At 42.2% G+C, this 15,057-nt stretch overlaps 1 protein-coding gene across 5 annotated transcripts in view; it reads left to right on the forward strand.

Moving 5' to 3' along the window:
* The window catches only part of GCFC2 (GC-rich sequence DNA-binding factor 2), a 53,091-nt gene that overhangs the window by 21,884 nt on the left and 16,150 nt on the right, over positions 1–15,057 (forward strand). For all 5 annotated transcript variants that reach the window (XM_074991345.1, XM_074991347.1, XM_074991346.1 and 2 more), the window contains 6 exons: positions 2,143–2,258; positions 4,327–4,513; positions 8,406–8,529; positions 9,239–9,320; positions 11,218–11,330; positions 13,001–13,200. In XM_074991345.1, coding sequence (XP_074847446.1) covers positions 2,143–2,258; positions 4,327–4,513; positions 8,406–8,529; positions 9,239–9,320; positions 11,218–11,330; positions 13,001–13,200 — 822 coding nt within the window. The remainder of the gene's footprint in view (positions 1–2,142; positions 2,259–4,326; positions 4,514–8,405; positions 8,530–9,238; positions 9,321–11,217; positions 11,331–13,000; positions 13,201–15,057) is intronic.

Here is a 15,057-nt window from a genome sequence, read left to right on the forward strand (position 1 = left end):
AGGTCTTCTGTAAGGCCCGGAGTCATGGTTTTTACATTCCATGCGCCCAGCCTGAAGGCTGGATTATTTTGTTGCTTGTTTGTTTTGGCTGGTGTAAGGTTAATGATCCACCTGTCGGTGATTCCCTAAGCCCCACGCACCCAGTGGAGCAAGTGGACCGTGGCGAGGCAGCACCTACTTGGCTGGGGGCTGCCCAGCTTGAGGCAGGCAGTAGCTGTCCAATGAGATATGAAGACCTCTCCCACTGTCGGAAGCAACCGCTGGCGCCTCACTCTATGCCAATCGAGTGCAGTGGCTTAACACCGGTAACTGCTGCTTCCCGTGTTGTGTCACTGCTCAGAAAGTGATGCCGGAGTGTCCTCTCCAGGGCTCAGGCCTGGGCAAGTAAGTTTGAAGAACCAGCTGATGCCCAGCAGCAGGTTCCCCCTCTCCACACCACTGATGTAAACCAAGGGAAAGGCAAAAGCCAGTACAGCTTGGGACCAGTGTCGTCGCAGGAGCTGCCAGAGTGAGATTGAGCACAACCTCAAACTGCCTTAGGGGCTCCATCTCCGGATTTTTCCTCAGGGTTTACTCCCAAAGCCTTTCCCATGACTAGGTATCGCCGCAAGGCAGCAGAGGTTTTAAATCAGAGTTTCCTTCTCCTAGGTGGGCGGCCTTCCCAGGCTGACGAGCCCCATCTGCCCGAAGCAACTGGGTTTAAGGCGCTAGTCACCCGCCTTCTCCCCTTCTCCTGTCAGTGCAAACAGTTTCGCTGGGCTTAGAAACTAAGCTACACGTGAAGGCCAGGAGCTGGACTTCGTTAGTAAGAGGCTATTGGAGACGCACGCCATGGGAGCATTTTATAGATAGTGGGAGCTTAACCCACTACCACCCGCGGCTATAACAACCCTTGAAACCTTAACCTCTGAGGATAGCACAAAAAGCATTTAGGACAAAACTTTCCAACTATCAAGGTGGTTAAGCACTGGAGTAAATTGCTGGGGGAGGTTGTGAAATCTCCATCATTGGACGTTAAGAGCAGGTTAGACAAACACTTGTCAGGGATGACCTTATATGATGTTTGATCCTGCCATAGGTGCAGGGAACTGGGTTTGATGATCTGTGGCACTTTCAACGTGCTGATGACCAAATGGGTGGTCTGTTATCTAGTCTAGGTGAGACTGGGGTAGGTATGAGAAATTTGCTTTCTAAAGCTCAATCGAAACATGACTCAAGGAATACTGGATTTATCTGCCCACTGTATATTTACTGTCTGGTATTATTGGATACCCAGCTCCTATCAGACTCTGTCTGGCCAGGAAATTTCAATAATTTCTTTCAGGTACAGGCTTTGTTGCTGTTATGCATGACTTTGTTACTTCAAGACCAGGTTAGTGTGATGCTGTCTGTTTTGAATGGACCTTCTAATCAACTTGGAAACTGAAGCTGACCTAGAATGCAGAACATCTTTTCTAAGTTGTGAATGGCTGAAATCCTTCCTTTGTCACAGTTACTTGCAATTTATATTTTCAGATTGTGGAATTTGATATATTTGCCTATTTTCACAAAATTTAGAGTTTACTTAGGCATTTACTGTAGGGTAAAAGTAAATTTTTATATTTACAGTCTGCTTAATGCTTATATGCAGTAGTCCTTTGATATTAACGCTCATGAGGAGGCCATGAGTTTGTTCCTAGAAATCTTGCATATAACAACATGGTTCTAAAACAAAATATAAATTAAAAATAAAATATATTTACTACTAGCTGTAAAGACCGTATTGAAACACTAAAACACAAACGGAAAACCCCATACCAGGTCTCAGTTTTCAGGATGGAGGTGTTTTGTACAAAATCCTGGAAATTATAGGGATTAGTAGCTCTTGGAGAGAGGAAAAGCATTTGGTTAAAACTGAAGAAATGTTTGACTAATCAATTTTACTTAATTATACATTTTGCACAGGATAATTTTTATTCAGCCCTGAAATGTGCTATTACATTATATATATATATATATATATATATATATATATATATATATATATATATATATATATATATATATAATAACTTGCTGTATGTTCTAATTACTAGGTCTGCTAAGGCTTACAGTTACAGAGACAAACAAGTTGATAAAAATTAACAATGCTAATTCTCACAGGGAGTTAACGTAGACACTTGTCTGCCTAAACCTCAGCCGGTGAAGATAAAGTTTGATCTCTCTGTTTCGCTGCCACCTGTGAACCTGGAAATTGTAAAGAAGCAACTTACTTCAAGGTAAATACTGCTAGCATGAAAACGTAAATTTTGAAGCTCCTGTTTTACATACAGCGCAGCATTCATGTTCTTTATGAACCAGCATATCTCATTCTGCCATTTACTGGTTTTGATTCCATCTCCCACATAATAGAATCTCTTAGCACTTTTATTTTATGTGTATTGCATGTGTTGCTATATCTGGAATAGTGCTAAGATTTTTTTATTTGCTTGGTAGTGAACATTGCAGCACTGTCTGTGGCATGTTTTGTTAAAACTCACTTCTGTTTTACTAACACGAATACAGAGCCGTGGTGTGGCATACTAATGTATACTAATTAATGGTGTTTTCACCCTGATGCCATGTGAACTTACTGCGAGAAGGGCTTGATGAGATGTTGATTTAAAATGTTTTCAGCTCTTCCTTGCTAGCAGCCCCACTGTTGCTCAGACTGGTGGTAATGGAATTGTGGGAGATAAAGCAAATACATACATTTCACAAAGCTGAAATCTTAACACCAGTTTTTCAGGTTTCTCTCGTGAAGAATTATGCATGGAAAAACCTGTGCACCCATGCAGTGCCTCTCTGATATCACTTTTAATAATTGTGGATAAATTAGTTTAAAGAATTTTGTAGCATTTAATGTTTTTTGCCTGCTTTCCTGGAGATGATCGGTTAAGTCTTGCTTAACTTGAATGTAGAATAAAATTCAAAAAAGAAAATGAGGTTATTAGGAACATTAAAAAATTGGGTCATTTGCTTCCAAACCAACAGGAATAAGAACATATAATTTGATCAAAATGTGTTGTTTAAAATGTGCGTAATTGCACAAAGGTGAACTGAACATGAATTTTTGAACTGCGATTGTATTGTTTTCCTTTTAGTTTGATTTGACCAGGTGGTTAATGATAATGACTACTTTTTGACTCTGGTTAGTTTTTCAATCTTGGTGACTGAACCACACTTTAGGGAAATGAGATGAACTTAAACCCACGTTCAGTCCTGCTTTGCACTGCTAAAGATCCATCCGAAATGAGCAGACACTGAATTGCAGATCTCAGAATATCTAGCATCTCCTATTTTACATGACGTGATGAACAGTTGAACTAGTTAACGGTGTTGGCGTTGAAGTACGGGTTGAATCTCTCTAATCCAGCGCCTTCGGGATCTCACCGGTGCAGGACAAGAGCATTCGCTGGACCACAGGAGGTCAATATTGTGTAGCAGCATTACCAACAGTTCCACTGCTTACTCAGGCAGTGGAAGTGAAGACTTTTAGGGGTAAAGCTAAATAACAGCACATAGCACTGAGAGCCAGGACTGGTGGCTAGAAAAAAACGTTAAGTAACCATGGGAAACTTGACCACACCCATGATAGGTGGTCATTGAGCTAACAGAAATCATGCTGGATTTCACTTGTTGTTGGATGAGAGGGTTCCGGATTAGAGGCTGTGGTTACACTGATGCAAACTGCTGGCAGCAGTATGTAAATGGTGGTCTCGAAAATGCAAATTGCTGCTCATTTCCATATTCACTAACCAGCAGGCACTGCTGCTGGCACAGAAAAAGCTGTGTAAACATGGTTCTGCCGGCGAAATGCCCCCCTTTGTCAGCATCTTCTTATGCCTCGAAAAAATCAAGCATAAGAGGCTGCAGACAAAGGGTCGGGGAATCATTGTCAGAATCACTTTTACACAGCTTTATTTGTGCTGGTGGCAGCATCTGTCAGTGAGCAAATATGCAAACGAGCATGTATTTGCATTTTCAGGACCGCCAATTTGCATGCTGCTGCCGCTGGTTCACACCAATGTAACCTTAGCCACAGAGGTTCAACCTATATTGTCTTTGACATCTAAGCTGCCATCTGTATAAATGAAAACTGAGACTGGACAACAGTGAGAAGGCTACTCTACACTCCCCAGACACTGTGAAATATTGGCATGATTAATTCTTAGCAGATTATTGTAGGTGGGGCTAACCTAGAACTAAGTGTGCTACATAAAAATGTTTGAGAAAAATTTAAATTGGATTAACTTGTTTGTAAGCACTTTTTGTTAAGCTGTTTACAAATATTTGAGTTTCTTTCAGAATAACATCATTACAGGACCTTCATCGTGCTCACCAAAGGGAATATGAAAAATATACACAGGACATTGAAAGCTCAAAGAGTACCATCCAGGAGTTAGAGAGGTCTTCCAGTGCAGCTCTGAATTACAAATTCTATAGGTCTATGAAAACTTTCATGGAAAACCTTGTAGACTGTTTGAATGAAAAGGTATTTACTGTTTTTTTTTTTTTTTTTTTTTTTTTCAAGGGGATGGGATGAAGTTTGTAATCAGCCAACAGAATAGTCACATTTCTCTAGAAGTTAATATTTTCTTGCCATCTGGTATGGAGAAACAATATTAAGGGGACACCATCAATTTAAATATACTTCTGTCAGAAGACTATCTTTTATGTGATACTTAAGATTGTTACAATTAAGAGACTAAGGCTGCTTCTACACATGCCACCCCTTGTTGGAGGTAGCTTGGTAATGAGGCAATTTGAAGCAGGCTAATGAGGCACTAATGTGCATATTCAGCTCCTCATTAGCATAATGACAGCCATGTGAATTTTGAAGTGCGGAATTCAAATTGCAGGTTGACAGTGTAGATGGGGGCAGCTTCAAAATAAGCACCCCACTTTGACATTCGCTTAGTCCACTCTAGTTTTGTGGGAGTAAGGAAATGTCAAAGTTGGGTACTTTTTTTGAAGCCCCCCATCTACAATGTCAATCTGCAATTTGAAGTCTGCACTTTGAAATTCGTGTGGCTGCTATTATGCTAATGAGGCACTGAACATGCATGTTAGCACCTCATTAGTCTGCTTCGAATTGCCTCATTGCGGAGGTGCTGTGTGTTGAAGCAGCCTAAGGAAAATACTTAATTTTCTTATTTTCAGTTTGCCATCTTTGAGGGGTGGATGGTAAAACTAAGGTAATGTTTGTACAATACAAGTATTGTCAGTGGGGTTTTAATGTAATACCTTTAAAATAACTTTTTAAAAATCCTTTTTAAATACTGTCTTCCTGTTATCACTATATTGAGTAGCTTTTATATTTGACAGATGGCTTCAGGACCTCACTTAACCATTTTTTGTGTCTGGATGTTCTGACAAAATAAGATTTTGCCTCTTTTATTCTTTCTGTCTCTGCAAACATAGCTGAGGTTATTTTGGTGTCTAGTCTGTCGTCTGCATCATGAGTAGTGTGTAAGCTTACTGGAGGCAAAAGTGTCATTAGCCTGATTTGAATACAGGTACAGCTTAGGGTGCAATTTTGGCTTCCTGAAGTTTTATTACTGGGCATGTGGAAAATCATCTAAGACTGGAGCTTGATTCCCAGAGACCATATTGAGCTTGTAAGGGCAACAGTTTTAAAAAAAAAAAAAAAAAAAAAAAAAAAAAGCATCTCTTTATTTACAAACTGAACACCTTCCTTCACACATCTCAGTAGCTGGTACTTCTCAGGTTAGAATGAACTAAGCCTGAAATCAAAAAGAACAGGAACGTATTAGGCTAAGGATACACAATAGTTGTTTCAAATTTTTCATCATTATATATAAAAATAATTGGAGAACTAACTACTGCTTTTGCACATTTTTGATTTCAGCTTTTCTTTTAACAGCAACAAAGGGTCCTGTGGCACCTTATAGACTAACAGAAAAGTTTTGAGCATGAGCTTTTGTGAGCGCAGACTCACTTCATCAGATGCTGGTCTTGGAAATCTGCAGGGCCAGGTATAAATAAGCCAGAGCAAGGGTGGGATAACAAGGTTAGCTCAGTCAGCAAGGGTGAGGTTTACTACCAGCAGTTGATCTGGAGGTGTGAACACCAAGGGAGGGGAAGCTGCTTCTGTATTTAGCCAGCCATTCGCAGTCTTTGTTTAAGCCAGAGCTGAGGGCATCGAATTTGCAGATGAATTGTAGCTCAGAAATTTCTCTTTGGAGTCTGGTCCTGAAATTTCTTTGCTGTAGCGTAGCTGCTTTTAAGTCTGCTACTGTGTGACCTGGGAGATTGAAGTGCTCTCCTACGGGTTTTTGTATATTGCCATGTCTGATATCAGATTGGTGTGCGTTTATTCTTTTACGTAGAGACTGTCCAGTTTGTCCAATGTATATCGCAAAGGGGCATTGCTGGCACATGATGGCATAAATCATATTGGTAGCTGTGCAGCTGAATGAACCCACGATGGTGTGGCTGATCTGGTTAGGTCCTGTAATGGTGTTGCTGGTGTAGATATGTGGGCAGAGCTGGCAATGAGGTTTGTTGCATGGATGGGTCCCTGAGTTAGAGTGACTGTGGTGCGGCGTATAGTTGCTGGTTAGGATTTGCTTCAGGTTGGCAGGTTGTCTGTGGGCAAGGACTGGTCTGCCTCCCAAGGCCTGTGAAAGTGGGGAATCATTGTCCAGGATGGGTTGTAAATCCCTGATGATGCGCTGTAGAGGTTTTAGCTGAGGACTGCAGGTGATGGCTAGTGGTGTTCTATTGGTTTCTCTCTTGGGCTTGTCCTGTGGTAAGAGGCTTTGTGGCACACGTCTGTCTCTGTTGATCTGTTTTTTCACTTTGTCAGGTGGGTATTGCAGTTTCAAGAATGCTTGGTAGAGATCCTGTAGGTGTTTGTCTCTGTCGGAGGGGTTGAAGCAAATGCAGTTGTATCTTAGTGCTTGGCTGTAGACAATGGATCGTGTGGTGTGTCTGGGATGGAAGCTGGAGGCATGAAGGTAGACGTAGTGGTCAGTGGGTTTATGGTACAGGGTGGTATTGATGTGGCCATCGTGTATTAGCACCGTGGTGTCCAGGAAGTGGATCTCCTGTGTGGACTGTTCCAGGCTGAGGTTGATGTTGGGGTGAAAGTTGTTGAAGTCCCAGTGGAATTCCTCCAGAGTCTCCTTCCCATGGGTCCAGATGATGAAGATGTCATCAATGTAGTGTAAGTAGAGATGGGGTGTTAGTGGACGAGAGCTAAGGAAGCGCTGTTCCAGGTCAGCCATGAAAATATTGGCATATTGAGGGGCCATGCAGGTACCCATAGCTGTGCTGCTGATTTGAAGGTATATATTGTAGCCAAATCTGAAATAGCTGTGTGTGAGGATAAAGTTACAGAGCTCAGACAGGTGCCACGAAGCCTCTTACTACAGGACAAGCCCAAGAGAGAAACCAACAGAACACCACTAGCCATCACCTGCAGTCCTCAGCTAAAACCTCTACAGTGCATCATCAGGGATTTACAACCCATCCTGGACAATGATTCCCCACTTTCACAGGCCTTGGGAGGCAGACCAGTCCTTGCCCACAGACAACCTGCCAACCTGAAGCAAATCCTAACCAGCAACTATACGCCGCACCACAGTCACTCTAACTCAGGGACCCATCCATGCAACAAACCTCGTTGCCAGTTCTGCCCACATATCTACACCAGCAACACCATTACAGGACCTAACCAGATCAGCCACACCATCGTGGGTTCATTCAGCTGCACAGCTACCAATATGATTTATGCCATCATGTGCCAGCAATGCCCCTTTGCGATATACATTGGACAAACTGGACAGTCTCTACGTAAAAGAATAAACGCACACCAATCTGATATCAGACATGGCAATATACAAAAACCTGTAGGAGAGCACTTCAATCTCCCAGGTCACACAGTAGCAGACTTAAAAGCAGCTATGCTACAGCAAAGAAATTTCAGGACCAGACTCCAAAGAGAAATTTCTGAGCTACAATTCATCTGCAAATTCGACGCCCTCAGCTCTGGCTTAAACAAAGACTGCGAATGGCTGGCTAAATACAGAAGCAGCTTCCCCTCCCTTGGTGTTCACACCTCCAGATCAACTGCTGGTAGTAAACCTCACCCTTGCTGACTGAGCTAACCTTGTTATCCCACCCTTGCTCTGGCTTATTTATACCTGGCCCTGCAGATTTCCAAGACCAGCATCTGATGAAGTGAGTCTGTACTCACAAAAGCTCATGCTCAAAACTTTTCTGTTAGTCTATAAGGTGCCACAGGACCCTTTGTTGCTGTTACAGATCCAGACTAATGCGGCTACCCCTCCAATACTTACATTTTTATTTAACTGCTAGAATTACAAAAGAAAAGCTAATATCTATTGCATATATTTCAGCTACTTCATATTAATGAACTAGAGTCAGCCATGCAGATGCTACTTCACCAGCAAGCCATAATTTTCTTGAAACGTAGGCAAGAGGATCTGAAAAATGAATCTGCTTATGTTCAGCTGCGATCAAGTTAGTACGACAGTTAAAATTATAATTCAATAACTGAAGCTTTTGCACTTCATCAACAGAATTTGAGGAGGGGGTGTGTGAGTGAGTGAGTGAGAATCAGAAGGCAGGTGGGTTGAGCAAGTGTAAGATGCTTTCTAGCCCAATTAGGTTATTCTCTACTGTCCTGAAAGGAGATCAGACCAGATGCAATTGGTATTGGTGAACACAGTCCCAGTGCGTGCTCAATGGCAACCAAAGGCAGCACTAGTGGAGGATTAGTCTACGGCTGTGTTTTATCACTAGATGTAGGTTCCAAACAAGATATTCTAAACTTAAGTATATAAATAACTATTAGCTTCTAGAATTGGCATAAAATTGTTGCCTACTTTCAGTTTTGACTTGCAAACTGGGAGAAGTTTCTAGAACTCATTGCCATTTTCAGCACTATAAATACCATGTTCCATAAGACATTCACTTCTATCTCCAAAAGATATGGAAAAACAAGACGCAGTCTAACTTCATCTCTCATACCAGTTATCTGTCCACACGAGTGTGTGTGTAATGGTATTCTGCTTTAACATTGCTGAAATTATTGATAAAGATTTTTCATGCTGCTTCTAACATAAGAAACTGTAGAGGGCAAATTCAGTATGGATAAAAACATTTTGTATTCAAGAAAATAAAAATTCCAAACCAGCACATATTGTTATGCACCTATTTCTATTGCTAGGAAAGAATGGCCAGTCAGCTACTGGCAATGTGGAAGTCGATGAAAAAACACAACAGCTCTTGGAAGAGAGAGAGGCTCGAAGGTAATTATAAAATGTACATTCATGTAACTTTGATCACGCATTAGTAGAGTCATTTCCTATTTTTCTTACTGTGATGAATGTAAATATGCAGGGTTTCTAACCACGAATCTTTTATTTAACATTTTTCTTTGTTTCTCTGTAATTTATTACCAGAAGGAATACTAACTAGTTTGCTTTCCATAACTCAGAATGGGACTATTTGAAGTATACTTTCATGTGCCGCTTTTTAACAATCTTCCCTATCATGTTGTTTGGGATCTAAGCATCAGTGCTTTTATTCTCACTACAGAACCTAAAGCATTGATTTTGAGATCATATCTTATGAGGTGGTGGCAAGAGCTAATACTGAATATCAGTGTTGTGAACATGTGTAGGTACCAACATTAGATTAGCCAAAATGCTGTCAAAAAGCACCACGATACAAATAAAGCAGAGATGGGGGAAACCTTTTTTGAGCTGACAAATCAGTTAGGGGGCCACAAATGAGAAGCAAAAAAATAAAACAAAACCAAAAACCTCACTGATATGATCCCTATATGGAGAAAAATGGTGACATTCCCCTCACACACTAGCCCCAGTGTCAGGAGGGACCAGGGCAAGTACATTTTGTAGGCTCCTGTAGACTCTGAGATATGATCAAAAATGGGAGTCGGCCACCAGTTAGTGGGTTTGGGGTGTGGGTTCTAGGAGGGAGGGTGCAGGATCCACCTGGGAATTGGGACTTCTGGGCAAGAGTGGGGTATAGGTTCAAGGTGGAAGGAAGGGTGCAGGATCTGGAAGGGTGGGGGCAGGAGCAGGGTGGAGGTGGGAGTAGGGGTCTGGGCAGGCAGGAGGATGCCAGAGGAAGTAGGATGGTGTCTGGATTAGAGGGGCTCCAGGAGCTGTTTGGGGCTGTGGGGCCTGGGTTACAGGGGTGCAGCTTACCTGTGCAGCACCCTCAGATATACATGGCTCTCCTCCCTCCCCCAACTGCTTCCAAGCACTGCCATCTCTTCTGTGATTGGCCAGAATACCTCCATGAGGAGGTGAGCTTCCCCATTCCAAACTGGTTGCCCACTGACTGGTAGCTGTTGGGGGTGCTGAGCTACCAGCGGGTGATTGTGACCTGCTTCTCCATGGTGATGGTGGGCCACAACTGGGTGTTTTGTCTCTGGAAGGTAGGGGTGAGTCAGGCACAGAGCTCCAAGAAGGTGGTGTTTCTGCATGCAGAAGTTTTGGAGCCATGGCTGGTCATCCCACTGCTCCACAACCAGCCGGTCACACCAGTCTGAACTCCAGAGCCACTTGTGCACAGAGGGGTGTGTGTGTGTGTGTGTGTGTGTGTGTGTGTGCAGATGTGCAAATCCTGCAGCCCGGGCGTCATCCCTGAAGGTGCCCTTGGGCTTGCCCTCATGAGGAGCAGGAAGACAGGTGCCAGAACATTCAGATGCAGCATATCCCTGTGGGGCCATCTGAAGCCCAGCGGCAACTCCAGCAGCATGTCACCCCCAAATGCAGGGGAAGCACAGCAGACACAATGAGAGCTCTGCTGTCCCTTGGACGGGCAGGCAAGCCTGCAGCACGGGCAGAGGATGGCTGTCCGGAGGTGTCCCTTTAAGCACCTATCTCCACAATACTCCAGCACTGGCTCCCAGAAGGAACTGGTGACCAGCAACCCTGGCTGATGTGGTTCTGTGTGGTGGTTTTGTTGAGAGAGCAGCTGGGCTGTCTGGCCACTCTCTGTCAGAGCGGATCATTCTTTTGATTCGCCTTGGTGTCTGCATGTGCTCGGACAGAAGTTTTGTCGCAAGGTATATTCTGATGTGAACTTTCGCCGACAAAAGCCCTGTAATCTAGAGAGAGACTTAGATATAGATACTCTGAGGAGTCTCTAATGTGAGTTCATTACAAAATATAGGACTTGCAGAAGGCAAGCAAGAGAGAATTTTGGAAAATCTGATCACCATGAGGGCATGTCCAGTGACGATGAGCTATCTCCAGCAGAGATGACTGATTTCCAGAAAAACAAAGGTTAGTGGCAGCCTTGTAATGCAAAGTCCCTCAATATTTCCTAGTTAAAGATAAGCTGCTTTTGAAAAAGTGCTTTTTAAATTTCTATACATGAATTGAAAATTGAGTCATATGCTTGTAGTGAGGAAATGCATTAAAGCAACTTCAATCCTTAGGTTAATAATTTTGTTTGTAGGTTGGAATATGGAGAGCATACAGTGGTGTGCTGTGGTACATTGGTTTTGTCAGTATGAGTTTGGGACGGCCAGGTTAATTGCACACCCTGAATCCATAAGAGAATTATACAGGTTATTGCATAAGAATTTTGACATAACCTGGTGTCAAAATATTATGTATTTTGTGTGCCATGTATTTTTAAAGAAACTTTTTTTCAGCTACTTAGAGACTGTTTGGTTTATTTTCTCTTATTAAAGTCAGGCTTCTGTAATCACACTGGCTGTGATTTACACTACAGCACTCTGTTGATAGAAGTCACTGTCGGAAGAGATTTCCTGACAAAACTGTTGTCAACAGCGTGCGGCTACGCACACAATCCAGTCAGAAGAGCTCTCTGCTCTGTCGACAGTGCAGCCAGACTGCCTGGCTGCTCTCTTGACAAAACAGGCACCCAGAAACACAGCAGACAGTGCTGCCCATTGTTTTGGAGGCCCTGTCTGTTGCGAGAAGGCCCCCAAAGAGTCCACGCAGCTTTTTGGTGATAGTCTGTCAACAGCAGCATTGTGCCTCATGGCTGAGAGGCAGAACACTTCTGGTGAAAGTGCTGAGTTTTGTTGTCAAACGGTTGACAAAACACATTTTGTTTGTGGATATTCCTCTAGTTTTGTTGACAAAACCGAGGTTTTGTGGGCAAAACTCGCAAGTCTAACTGTAGCCACTGAGTATAAGTGCACAGGGTTTAGAGAGAGGAAAAAATACAACTAAATTACGGAGCTTCTAAAGTAGCTTTTTCAATGGACAATCCCATTGTTTTAAAGTCTGAAATTTTAAGTTCTTCTAATACTATAAGCAAGTCTTGCACTGAATAGCTATGTATCTGTTTTCACTTTGCTTTTTTGGAAAAGAGCTTGAAAAATATTGATCATTTATACCTGCTGCTGTTTCAAGACTGAACTCTGTCTGCCCTGAGTTTTGTGCCGACATAATTTGCTTTGCATGCTGCGGAAGTCCACGTGTTTTGCGGAAAGAATTTAAAAAATAAAGATCAGTAATTAGAAGCTTCTCCGGGAGTTGAAGTATTAGAAGTAGAGCTGTCAAGCAATTAAGAACTTTAATCATGATTAATCACACTGTTAAATAATAATGCCATTTATTTCAATAATTTAGGTGTTTTCTACATTTTCAAATATATTGAATTTTGCATTCTGCATTGAAATAGAATTCAGTATATTTGAAAATATAGAAAAACACAAATTACTTAATAAATTTCAATTGGTATTCTGTTGTTTAACAGTGTGATTAATCTCAAATAAGTCTTTGGTGTTTGTTAGTAGCATAAATTACCTGGGATTAATTGACAACCCCAATTAAAAGAGTCAAAGGTTCATGAAAAAAGCAGTTTATCCCATGAATACATCCTCCATATGTGCTGTGTGTGTGTGTATTTTGTTTGTTTGTGCATCTATAATCAATTTAGTAATATTTCTCTATATACAAATGTATTTTATCCACAGATGATATCTTACGGGAGAGTAAGAAGATCTTTGAAGATGTGCATGCAGATTTTTGCAATGTCAGAAATATTCTGTTGAAATTCCAGCAATGGAGAGAGAGGTTTCCTGATTCTTATTATGATGCTTATATTAGTTTATGCCTGCCTAAACTTTTAAGCCCATTAATCAGAATTCAGTTAATAGGCTGGAATCCTCTTCAGGTAGGTTTTCCCATAATTTTTTTCACTTATCGATTGGCAGGGTGTACTTTGTTTTATATGTATACTACATTAGTGTTCTGTCGGTTTCTGTGTGCGATTCAGGGTGTTAGTTTATTCTGTAAAGTTCTATGTTAGAAGTAGTGTCACTATTGTATGGACCTGCATTTATCCCTAGTTCTCACAATAGCTGTTATCTATGGAGTTATCCCTGGGGCAATTCTCTGCCAAAAAATTAAAATTCTGCAACAAAAATTCAACTATGCACACTATTTTCAAATTCTGCATTTGTTATTTGTCAAAATAACACAATGTAATTACATCAGTTTCAATTATTTTTGGTCACTTATTGCAGAACATCTGTCAGCAAGTATGTCTAAAAATCTAGACAGCAACAGAGTCAATTTTTTTTTTTTTTTGAAACGTAGATTCCTTACTAGGCACATTAATATGGAATTCTGAATAAGAATTCATTTAAGCTGCAACACAAAACCATATTTCCTGTACTCCCCAAGAAGCTATGCAAAGACTGGGGGTAGTTAATGGAAGAACTGAGGGAGGACGAAATAATTGGCGGGAAGGAACCTGGGTATGAACCTGGAGCATTGTTGCATGTGAGTAGGAAAAATGCAGAGCAGGTTTTCAGGGGAGTTGCAGGGTGGGGGGGGTGGGGGTGGCAGGGAAGAGAGATGCTATTAGAGAGCTTGCGCTGTACAGACCTTGGTGACCCCTAGCCTCTTGCATTCAATCAGGTGTGTATATATACCCCTGCCACATGTGTCCCTCCTCTCACACCCAGGCACCCATTCCCCCTGTCCCCATGTGTGTCTGTGGTCCTGCTAATGACTCCTTGTCCCTCTCATGTTGGATAGAACAGAGGGGTAGCTGTGTTAGTCTGTATTCTAACAAAATAAAACCGTAATCATGTGGCACTTCAAAATGATTTTGCTAGTTTTTAAAGTGCTACATGACTGCTGTTTTGTTTCCTTGTCCCTCTGTGGCTCTGTTCCCTCTCCCGTCCCCCATGTGTCTTTGCACCCTGACTCAGCCATCTCCCTGCCTTCTGTAGCTCTTCACCTCCCTCTCTCTCTGCCCATGTGACCCTGCACTTCCCTCCTTACTGTGGCCCTGTGCCTCAGCCCCCAATCAGCATCTGCCCAAGTCTGTTCTCCCCCATTAGCCCTTATGAACCCTTTGTCTGACTATCTTTCCCCAGGACCCAGTCTGCCTGCCAAGCTACTGGATCTGGCCCATGGACTACCCTGCTGGGGCCCCATAGGCACAGAGCAGGAAGCCATTTATAGCTGTTTAAGCCATGCGGCATTTTGAGCAAAAAAACTGAGGTTGCAAATGTTTTATTGATTAAAACCTACACATCTCAAAATGCAAATGGTAAATCTTCATCTCACTGTCTTTTTAGTAGGGTGCTGTAGGGCATGTAATTTGACATTTTTATCAATACACTGGAAATAAAAATAATCAAGGATAAAGTTTGCAGATAAAGCAGGTAAAGAACAGAGGACAGGTTGCTGATTTCAGGAATGACCAGGATGACTTGGAAAACTGGGCACATACAAACAATATGTGTTTTTAATATGGCTAAGTGTAAAGTGCATCTAGGAACAAAGGATGGGGGCCATGCTTGCAGGATGGGGGACTGTTAGTCTGGCTACAGGGACTCTTGTGGGAAACAGGCCCTCTGAAAAAGATGGGGGTCATGGTGGACAGTCAGCTGAACATGAGCTCCAGATACAATGCTATGATCAAAAGGGCTAATGCAGTATTTAAGTGTATCAAGGGGAATCTTGAGTGGGAGTATTTTAACTCTGTGTTTGGCACTGGTGTGACTACTGCTGCAAT

The sequence above is a fragment of the Carettochelys insculpta genome, chromosome 3 (genome assembly GCF_033958435.1).
Source record: "Carettochelys insculpta isolate YL-2023 chromosome 3, ASM3395843v1, whole genome shotgun sequence".
In the NCBI taxonomy this organism is placed as follows: Eukaryota; Metazoa; Chordata; order Testudines; family Carettochelyidae; genus Carettochelys; species Carettochelys insculpta.